The sequence below is a fragment of the Sinocyclocheilus anshuiensis genome, unplaced genomic scaffold (assembly GCF_001515605.1).
Source record: "Sinocyclocheilus anshuiensis isolate Anshui unplaced genomic scaffold, SAMN03320099.WGS_v1.1 scaffold267, whole genome shotgun sequence".
Lineage (NCBI taxonomy): Eukaryota > Metazoa > Chordata > Actinopteri > Cypriniformes > Cyprinidae > Sinocyclocheilus > Sinocyclocheilus anshuiensis.
The window spans coordinates 2,052,701-2,064,417 of record NW_015552637.1 but is presented as its reverse complement, the minus strand read 5'-3'; the positions used below and the strand labels follow the sequence as shown (position 1 = coordinate 2,064,417).

The window sequence follows — 11,717 nt, the reverse complement described above, 5'->3', positions numbered from 1 at the left end:
GATTAGCAGTAGCATTTACAAATAACAGCATATCTAAAAGTATGAGACAACAACAAACAAAAAACATAGGCCTACCATTAAAAGCCGTGCTTGCACAGGTTCTGAACGATATTAACGACGCCGTTGTTTACAATACAACCGGAGCACATGCTGAGGTGAGGGGCGGGACATTTAGACGCGCACTAGAGGCGGTTAAGGCAATCACAACACACTGGGCTAGCTAACCAATCAGAGCCCATCGCCTATTTCTGAGGGAGGGGCTTCATAAAAGAAGGAAATGATCAGGGTGTTTCTGAGAGAAGGGACAGATCGGTGTGGAATAAAGGTAAATTATGTGAAATATAATGCGTTTTTTTTAAAACAAAACATTAACACATGTTAGACTGCACCCCATAAACACAATCAAGCCTAGAAAAAAAACAGTGAACCACCCCTTTAAATATACTAGTGATTTTTTATACACTTTATAATATTTGTGATGTCCTCTTGCTTAGTAGATATACTGTGGTGACTCATTTTTATCGCATGTAAAGCTGAGTTCACATTATGTGGAAAAAGCAGAGGTGTTAAAAGCTAAAACACGTATGTACAAGTCATGTTCAGTGTTACAGATTCATGCTTGAACCAATGAATGCATCATTCATTCGTTAACCTCCAAGTTCTCATCTAGAGCCTTAAAACAAAACATTTCCTTTTGATGTAATGTGTGACTGTGTGTTTCCCTGATGGTTTAGAATGGCGGTTCTGTCACAGTCGTACACAACAGCAGCCCTGCGGTTTCACAGAGAGCCGGTGAGGGTGACGGAGGAGGCCATGATGGACGGAGCGTCAAGCTTTTGGCTTGAGACTTTTTTTGGACCTGAAATAAAACAAAAGGCAGATTGTTTAACTGACTTGCAATGCAAAAATTCCAGATGTGACCATCACAGTTACATTTAACTAACCCACCTGTGTTATTCTGCCACCGCTACACCTGCACAATTATCTTTGCTCTCCGAGGTTATAGCTAAATATTCCGCCCTAAGAGAACGGAAGAAGGGAAAGAAAGGCAGAAGGGACAGAAAAGGTAATGAAGAAAAGAACAGCAACAAGAATTTGAAAGGTTTTAAGAACAGCAGCTTGCAGAAAAATGGAGATCAGTTTGGGATTAAGGGAAATATAGTTTTGAAGGAAGAAAAGCAGTCAAAACTAGAGGCGGAAATGTAAATGTTTTATTTTTATTTCTAGGGGTTGTTTTGATATATATTTTTTCATTCATAAAACTGATGTTTTAAAGTTTTCACTGCATGTTTGTTAGCTTTGAAACCAGCTTTCCACTTCACAAGATAATAACTGATGCACTGGAGTCACTTGGATTACTTGTGGATTATTGTGATGTTTTTATCAGCTGTTTGGACTCTCATTCTGACGGCACCCATTCACTGCAGAGGATCCACTGGTGAGCAAGTGATGTAATGCTTCTTTCTCCGATGAAGAAACAAAATCTACATCTTGGATGGCCCGAGGATGAGTACAATTTCAGCAAATTGTCATTTTTGGGTGAACTATTCTTTTAAAAATAAAGGTACTAAAGAACCTTTTTCCATTAAAGAATCTTTTGTGGAATTTAAAGGTTCCATGGATGTTAAAGGTTAAATAAAAACGTATATTTTTAAGAGTGTACATGCTAATGCACTCCAATAAGTTCTCAAAATTAACAAAATTTGATTTTACCGTAAAACTAAATAGATTTTCACGTCTGTTTATGGTGGTAGATAAATACACACTTCAATATGTTAATCCAAAATTTCCTGTTTTAATAGGATATCCCTAAGGGTCTTTTATGAGGCTGACAGGTGTTTATTATCAAGAAAGAGCAAACAGAAAGGAAGTCTGAGGAAAATGGAAACTGAAGACATGCGACTCACTCGCTCTCTCTCAGTGCTTCCTCTCCAGCTGCTGCGATCTTCCTGTAACAGTAGACCATCTCCACCACCAGCCACAACTGCAGCCCGATGATGGACACGTACATCATGATCTCAGAAAAGATGGACGCCATGCCTCGTGTAGCTGGGGTGAGTGAGAAAAAATTCAAATTCCAATAGTCCATAACACCTTATCTAATTACTTTTGATTTACTACTCTTTCAATTTTGATCAAATGATGATAGAAGTATTTGTGCAGATTTCAGCACTATGACGCAAACTCTCATAATGATCAGTAGTGACATCAGTGCTGCTGATGTGGGCCTCTGACAGGAAGTAAAGATATGTCTGACTGATTTATCACCGTCAGCAAATATGACATGTTGTCAGCAGAAGCATCAAAGCAGACATGTGACTCCTCAGATTCCTCCGAAGCTGATTTTGAGTGCATCAACAACAGAAAATTACATTACATTTATTATGCATTGTATTAATGGTGGAAACTAAAGTGTTTGTCCAAAATACTCTGCACATACTTCACCCTAAAACACAAAATAAGACATCATTGCCTTGCCTTGTGATGACTGGCTATCAAACTCAGTCTAAAATTGTTCATTAGAGTGGGATTTGAATCTTATAGAAGCCTGTTTTAAACTCAAAAATAGAAAAGGTACTTGGGAGATAAAGTTTACTGCCAAATTGTGATACAAAATTTTTTACAATAATTTTTTTTTTACCTTTTGTATTTGTGTGAACAGGCTTCAGTTAGAACCTGCTCTCCTTGCACTACCAGTATTAGTTATATACTAATATAGTATCTTTTTTTTTTTTTTTTTTTTAATTAGCTATTATTTTTATATTTTCAGTTTTCATTTTAAATTTAGTTTCAATTTTAGTCATTTTTTGTTTTGTTATTTTTTTATTAGTTTTTATATTTCTGTTTTGCTTTAATTTATATTTCAGTTTTTGTAGTTTTAGTACTTCAACTATAACATTTTATTTCAGTTAGTTGCCAAAGTTAATTTTGTTAACATTTTCCATCTAATATTTATATTTTATTTGATTTCAGCTTTATTTTAATTATTAAAAACGAAATTTTATAGATTTAGTCTTTGTTTTAATTAACAATAACAACACCGTTGACTACTTGACTAATGGGGCATGGTTTTATACACAATTTTCTTTAATAATTTGTAATTTACTATTTGTTTATTTTGTTTTCCTACAAAATGCTTTATCTTTTTAGCATAGTTTTTTTGTTTGTTTTCATGCTCTTTAGCAGACAGGACAGTAGCGAATGACAGGAAAGCGTGGGGTGGAGAGTTGGGAATGGGACTGACAAAGGACCACAAATCGGGACTCAAACTTAAACTCAAACTTTTTTTTTCATATACAACACACTGGGATGTTTGGAGCAGTTTAAGTACTTGTTTGAGAACAAGCTCAAAGAAAAAAATGTATAATAATATTACATCAATCCACTATAAAAAAAATTCAATGACATCCTTGCTTTCAAACAGATAAGCATTGGTGAGTCAAGGACACCAATGATGATGAAAGCCTTGATGCTGCTGCTGCCATGACAACACTTTGCTTTCAGGGCCGTTTAAAGGCAATGACAGTGTCCTTGTTTTTGACATTTCAAAGGCATTTCTATTCAGTGTTGTTGACTCATCTTTCTTTATGGACACACCCTTGAGTTCCTTTCAAGGCTGAATTGTGGATATTGTCAGGCCAATGAAGTTGTCACCTCCTTACTTTGATTTGCGTCATCTCATGTAAATCTCCTTATTCCCACTGTCTGTTTTAATGAACATACCTTTGCCTACTACGTTGATGATGATAAACTTGGTGGCGTTGGTGCGGTACTCGTAATTGGGGAAGACAAGGGTGCGGTCGAAGAAACATCGATAGGTGCCGGTGTCGTTGAAGGTGACGTTAAGGATGAAAATTGAGCCGTCCTGCACATCATCGGTTTTTTTACTGCCGTTCCAGGCCAGGCGGTCATCGAAGCGGTCATCCATTATGTAGCTTGTCATATCTGCATAACTGTAGATCTAATTTTAAGAAAGGAGAGCTCTTATTAGCTTGTGTGAAGGACACAGCATTTATTCAGCACCCAAAACAGCCATTTTTAAATTCTCCAGGTCAATGGTTGACTTGTTATTGTCTGTATTTTGCTCTACACTGCCCCGTCTACAAAAGAGCACTATCAGGTTAAAGAGATAGTTCACCCAGAAATGAAATTCTGCCATCATTTAGTTGTTCCAAACCTGTATGAGTTTTTTTCCTCTGTGAAATACAAAAGAAGATATTTTGAACGTTGGTAACCAAACAGTATGGAACAAAAATACTATGGAAGTCAAAGGTTACTGTTTTGTCAGCTGTTTGGTTACCAGCATTCTTCCAAATATCTTCTTTTGTGTTCAACAGAATAAAGAAACACACAGATTTGGAACAACTTGATGGCGTGTAAAATAAATGATGACAGAATTTTCATTTTTAGTAAACTATCCCTTTAATGGTCATGGAAAAGCTGTAAATATAATGTCATTTTCAATTTTAGTTTTTCAAAGTCATGTAAATGAGTAAAATCAGTTTTTTTATATAACAATAATAATAATAATAATAACAGTATATTAACATAAAAAATAATTAATAAAAAATAGAGTTTTGGTCTGTTCTAAAACTGTTCATAGGCTAGATGGTGGTCTTATACTGAAAAAAAAAATTTGGTGAAGGATTTACTTTTATAATTCATTATAAGTTGCTAGTAAATTCCGCAGATATTTACAAAAACAACAGAAAGTAATATTGAGTTAAAAATTTCATTTTGAAGATGAAAGACTGAAATAGTATTTTCTTGTAAAATGTTGTCCAGCTATCTTTGCATGAATAATTTTTACAGTGTAGAAGAGTGTAACAATCAGCAGTGATAATATAGTTTCTGTTGGACACTAGTACATATAATTGAGTACATTTATACTTTATTACATTTAATTCTCTATTAAATGATTTTATAAATCCTTTATGCAGTCATCTGTAGAGGCCATGAAAAAAAATGGCTAAAATGTGCAGAAACCCTAAAAAAAAAACTGCAGGACATAAAATTAGCTTTGTATTACTTTTAATATGCCAATAATCTCACATTTTTAATGGAATTGTAAATATTAAATTTAATATAAAAAAATATTATAAAGTTTATATAATATATTCCTCACGCTATGTAATGTTTCTCATTCTCATTAATTATCGCATAACAAATATAATTCTAGTAATGTAATATGCTAAATATGCTGTCTCTCACAAATGACTATGGCATAACATTGAAAATGCTTGTGTGTTGGCACTGTAGTTTTTTGGTTGTAGCTAATTTTTGTAATGGCAAAGTGCTTAATCTGCCTTCCTTGTATAATGTCTGAAAATTCCGCTCGGGAATGTTCGTTTTTGAAAATGTTGTGCAGTAATTCACTTCTGACCACAAAGACAGTCATAGAAAATGCATGATCCTGGCTTTGCATTAAAAATGCACTGTTTTAGATCTGCATTGAGGTTTAGATGTTTGTTTTTTTTCCATGGAAATAATTAAGCTGCATTGATTGCAGGCACGCAGCTGTACTATAGTTATTGGACAAAAAAGGATTCGAAAAAGCAACTGCACATTAATTTAGGTAATGCATCATGTGCAGCTTGACTTCAGTAATGTGAAGTCAAGCTGTAAGGCCTGGTCTTTGGTCTCATACTCACATGTGCAAATTCACTCTCGCCTTTGGCCCTGAACCACCAGTCCACTGTGGCAGAGGCCGGTACTTCCCCTCTCATCTTGCAAGAGATACAGCCCAATTTGAAGCCTTTCCCTTTCACTGCCTCCGTGTCGGAGTCCACTTCCACACATGCCCCATGGCAGAGCCAAGCTACGGGAAGAAAAAAACATTCAGTGACAGAAACACAGGCACAACTGCTTGACTTCATAAAGCACTCTAATAAGTCTTAATGATGCCCATTTTTTGTTTAGAACTGACAGGCATTACTGCGTCAAAATCTCCTTTATTTTATTTATTTTTTTGCATGCGTTTCCATTTTTTGGAATTATGCATGCTGGCTTTTTAGTTCAAGGCAGAGCGTTTTCTTGCAAGTTTTATTTCCACTCATGAAAACTGATTGTGCATTAAAATAGACCGAATTAACTGTGATCTCCGAGCACAGTATTTGCTTGGTTTTTTTTGTTTTTTTGAGAGGAAATAAATTGTTAGCGGTGAGCTGTGATCCTTTTTTCGAGTCATTAATCTATTTTCATATATAGATGCAAGTCTCTATATATGCCAGGAAGTCGCAAACACTAGCAAAAAAGAACACACCTGATATTCCAAGTATCTCTCTCTCTCTCACACTTCACCCTGCAGTTTCCACAGAGACATCTGCATCGCTCTCAACCAATGATCTTTTTGCAATTCTGACCTCTGGAGAAGTGTTTATATATGTGCAATGAGATGAGGGACAGGAAACATCGCACACACATCAATCACAGCTACAGATTTACATTATTAACTAGAGTCGTCCTGCAGGACTTTCTGCTATTTAGATTGTTTTTTATGGGCATCTCTTTACTGTAATACTCAGGAAAACAATATTTACAATTTGCTTTTGATGGCTGAGAGGAAAGAGGGAAGGAGAGAAAAAGTGAAAAAAATTAGTGCCACATCAACTGGTAGACAAGAGAGGAAGAAAACAAGAGAGAGAGAAAGAGGGAGACAGAGAGTTAAACGTTTTCAGTGTTACATCCATCACATCACTGATCATCATTTGACAGATAATTGATTTATTGGCCTCTGATTGGCTGCGAAGAGGAAAAAGAAGGGTAGACTGGGAAGGAAAGACAATTATCATCATAGAAACACTACAGTTTGAGAGTAAAGGGTAGGAAAGGGTATAAACACATGCTGACACACTCCTAAAACAAGCTAACCAATAGATGGCTGAAATCTAAATTTGATACGTTTTAAGTAAAACACTAAAAACTACAATTAATTATTTTAATGAGGCATCACACCTTTGTAATTTACAATATGACAATGTATTTCAATTTTCAGATTTGCTAAAGATTCCAACCAGCTAACAAAAATATATTCTAAGAATATTTTGCGAACGTTCCCATGAAGTTTTCTAAATGTTATTTATGAATGTGCTCTTTTTAATCCTTTTTTTAAAGGGTTGGTTCACTTTCAGGAATAAAAAATTCCTGATAATGTACTCACCCCATGTCATCCAAGATGTTCATGTCTTTCTTTCTTCAGTCGAAAGGAAATTAAGGCTTTTGAGGAAAACATTCAGGGATTTTTCTCCATATAGTGGACTTGAAATACTTTTTAACCACAAATGCCCGTCTTGCTGAAAACGTTTCGCTTGATAAGACCCTTATTCTTTGGCTGGGATTGTGCAGAGTGCTTTGAAGCTGTACTGAAACTGCAGTTTGGACCTTCAACTCACTGGGTCCCACTGAAGTTCACAATATGGAGAAAAATCCTGGAATGTTTTCCTGAAAAACATTAATTTCTTTTTGACTGAAGAAAGAAAGACATCTTGCGTGACATGGGGGTGAGTAAATATGGAAATTTGTATTCTGGAAGTGAACTAATCCTTTCCTAAAGGATTCCTAACATTCAATTAATGTTTGTTCATAACTTTGAGAGAACCTTGCTGGAACATTAGCCAAAGTTCTGAGAATGTTAGCTGTTAGCTGGGCATATAACAATTTTTAACGATTAACTTCAAAGTTGCAATGGAATGTTTTCTTTCTTTTGACGTACATCTGAGTGTTATGGAAAAGAAAAAATTTAGAATGAGGACTTTGCATCGTTTTTGATTGGATTTTGAGATGTAAGCATTGCACTCAAAAGTGAATGTAAGCTTACAGTTGATTATAAGAAAGTAGTGGGGTTTAAGCAGACTAAATGATTGGAGACATCCAACATGTGTCACAAAAAGATCAATAACACACATTTACAAAACAGATAAATGGTGAATTTTGATTTCATGCTGACTTTAGATGACAGCAACAAAGATCTGGGGATTTTTAGGAATCGAAATAAGCAGATACATCAAAGGACACTATAAAGTGTGGGATGGAAGGAGACATTGCCCTTTAAAAGCAGTATATGCACAATAAGCTGACCTCAGACCTGTCAAAAATTCCCGTCTACATCTGTCAATGTCACTGCAGCGGCAGGGTCATTACATAACACTTTTTACAGAGATTACATTATGCAATTTATTCCAGATTAGACTGCACAATGGCCGCTTAATCCCAGGATTGAATTAATGCATTAAAGGGTTGAATTAGGCGCTTTTAACAACTGCATGCATTTTTGGACGGAAATGTGAGAGACCTACAATTTCGCAAATGCTTTTACCCAAAGCAACTTGTATTGCATTCAAGAAAACATTTAATCAGTCCATGCATTTCCTGGGAATTGAACCTATGACTGTGGTGCAATGAGACATACAAAGATAGAGATTTTCTTCAACCCTTTTGAGAGCTGATTCAGGCTTGAAAACAAGCAGCAGAGGACAACGTTTCCATGCCAGCCAGCATTCTCAATCTGTATAGCAGTGACATATACAGTCTGGCCTCATGGGAAATGGCAAAGATCTGTGACAAACACTGAGCTCCAGGGTGGAGACTTTCCATAGAAACAAGGGCTCTCTGATACATCACCAAATATGTGATATCAAGCTGGCCAGTATTTTTGTCACTTTGGTCTAACAGTCGTCCTGTTGAATCCACATGTTCTCATCTCCATCCACTCCAGTCTTTAATCTAATCTCTACAATGAATCCACAATGAGCGATTCTGTTGGAGACCCACTGGTCAAGGGTAAATGGCACATGGCAGTGATATTTCCCCAGGCGACCAGATCTAAAGACAAAGCCTGTTCTTTATAAGCTCTAAGAAACTGTGCTGTGCTACAATTTCTCTTTTTCTCATGCAATTGCCATTTCCTCAGCTTCTCAATTTAACTGATGTGAGCTTTAAATATTAAACCAGCGAGCGACGCCCTTCATTCATTATGTCCTTGCATGCCCTTGCCCAGATTTAGCATTCACGTTCTCTGCGCCCTCCCTCACATCTCATCCCCTTTCCGACACGCACACGTGCGCGCATTCAGACACACCTTTTCTCACATGCACTTCAGTTTTCCACAGTGCCAGACCCGTGCGTGCACAAAACCTGCGTCACTGCTTTCTGAGCGAGCATGAAAGTGCTGGATTCTGTTGAAAATCTGCTTAGAATACAAAGACTCACTCCTCATTGGTTTGCCTGTTTCTAGGCCTCAGTTTTTAACCTCTGTTAAATGATTAATAGCCATCTTCCTTCTGCCCCCCGGCCTTTCTAGGCTGTTCGAATAGGTCTAATCAGCAAAACAGCCATCCTGCCTGCTAATGCTCAGCGGCGCTGTCTTGACAGTTGGCCAGTAGATCCATTATAGATTGCTTGATCAGCAAGGCATACTTATTAAATGATATATTAAAACACATTAGCCATTTTTAAATCATATGTTTTTGCCTTAGAAGCACTATTTATCATGCTTAAGTTAGGTGGTTTATTCATTGGAATCCACTGATATTAAAATGTGTGTTTATTTAAAATATTTTAATTTATTTTAAGTTTAGGGGGTTTATCCATTTGGATTTTCATAAAAAAAAAATTATTCATAAATAATAAATAGCCTGTATTATAATTCTATAGTTTTGTTTGAATAAAATAAATATTCTTTTATAAATAACATAATAATTTTAAATTCTATGTATCATGACATTAAAATGTACAGTATGAAAAATGTATATTTATTTTGATATTTGCTCAATTTTACATTTGTCTGTGTTATTCAATTATTAGTGACTATTGTCAAATTTAACTTTAAGAGAGTGTTAGATGATGGCAAAGTAATCTAAATGTAAAAATAGGGAAAACCAACTTTTCAACAACTCAATATCCAATATGAAAAAATATATATAGACAGGTATGGTATTAATGTTGTGTGTCCTTATTAAAAACTACATAAGCTATTAGTTAAACACAAAGCTCTGGCAACCACCCATAACAACATAGTGGTGATATCTCCTACTATTGAAATGTTGCTATGAAATTTGTAATGCAGTTCAATGAGAAGTCCATCATATTGTAGGACTAAAACATTTTATGCTCTATATATGTATTTCAATCAGGACTATTTCTGCCAATGTTTCTTAACTGCATCCACCTCCCACTGCTTCACTCCATGTTTCCTTCAGAACTACTGAACGCTCGCTGCCAGCTAATCATCGTCCAGTAACATGCACACACCTAACAAACATACATTAACATCCACAGCATCGTGCATCACCAATCCAGACGGTCTAATGGCACTCCTGGAGTACAGTAGTGTTTAGAGCAGGATATGATACAGCTGTTAAACAGTCGGTGAAACTGTTATCACAGTAGGTGTCTGCTGAGATTGGTGGAGACTCGCACAGTGTGAGCAGCACAAGAAGACTGTGATAATGTCAGGTTCTGATTTCTATTAGTCTTCATTTAAACCATCCGGATACTGTAACACAGTACAACACTAAATAATGGAATCCACCGCAACATAAGATATCCACTGTGAGACTGCACTACTTGTCTTTGTCGATGATAGCAATGCTCTATAGTACTTTTGTTAGATAAATTGCTGTAAGTCAGTAAATGGACATCATCTTTGTGAGGCTGCTAAAGTGCATGGGCACTTAACCAACTCTAATAATGTAAGTGATACACTGTTATTCAAAAGTCTCTTATGCTCACCAAGGCTGCATTTATTTGATCAAATACAGTAAAAACAGTAATATTGTAAAATATTATCAATATTAAAAATACCTGTTTTCTATTTTAAATATAATTTTCAATGTGATTTATTCCTGTGATGGCAAAGCTGAATTTTCAGCAGGCTTCAGTGTCACATGATCCTATAAGAATGATTTCTTCTTATTATCAATGTTGAATACAGTTGTGCTGTTTAATATTTTTTTTGTAAAAACTGTAATACAATTTTAATGAATATAAAGTTCAAAAGAACAGCATTTATTTGAAATAGAAGTTTTGTAGCAATTATATAAATTATAAACAATATAAACATAAAAATAAATTCATAAACAATAAATCACCTACATTAAAATGTTATACTGTTTTGTATATATATAAAACAAAATCTTAGAATAAAAAATATAATTGTTAATGCAACTTATGGTCCCACTTTATATTAAAGGGGTCATATGATGCTTTTTTAAAGATCATTATTTTGTGTATTTGGTGTAACAGAATATGTTGACATGCTTTAATGTTCAAAAAACACATTATTTTTCAAATACTGTACATTATTGTAGGTCCTCTATGCCCCGCCTCTCTCAAACGCTTCGTTTTCTACAAAGTCCCTCCTTCCGACAAGCGCAGTCTGCTCTGATTGGCCAGCTGACCCAGTGCATTGTGATTGGCCGAACAACGCAAGCACTCGTCGGAAATGTAACACCCCTTACCATAATCGCGAGCTTCATCTTTCAAAATAAATGTAAAGACAGTAAATAATGTCATTAGTTTTACCATCAGTTCAAGCCCGAAAGGGGAACAGACAGTAATGATGCAGTACACAAGCCGCGGTTAAGACAGCTGACGTGCTATGATTTCTGACAGGCAGTTCACTCTCCTGTGATGTGACCCTGTTCCCCTCACACACACACACAACACGTTACTCTGCGCTGCGCAAAACTCCGCATTTGAACAGTCAATAGCAAATACTT

At 35.8% G+C, this 11,717-nt stretch overlaps 1 protein-coding gene across 1 annotated transcript in view; it reads right to left on the bottom strand.

The window, feature by feature from the left end:
- Positions 1-381: 381 nt before the first annotated feature.
- Positions 382-11,717, bottom strand: part of LOC107666845 (sodium channel subunit beta-1-like) — a 15,835-nt gene continuing 4,499 nt past the window's right edge. The window contains exons 2-6 of the mRNA XM_016458339.1: positions 5,652-5,818; positions 3,724-3,961; positions 1,908-2,049; positions 949-1,020; positions 382-859 (exon numbers count right to left, since the gene is read on the bottom strand). Of these exons, the coding sequence (XP_016313825.1) occupies positions 954-1,020; positions 1,908-2,049; positions 3,724-3,961; positions 5,652-5,818 (614 nt within the window). The 3' untranslated portion in view covers positions 382-859; positions 949-953. The remainder of the gene's footprint in view (positions 860-948; positions 1,021-1,907; positions 2,050-3,723; positions 3,962-5,651; positions 5,819-11,717) is intronic.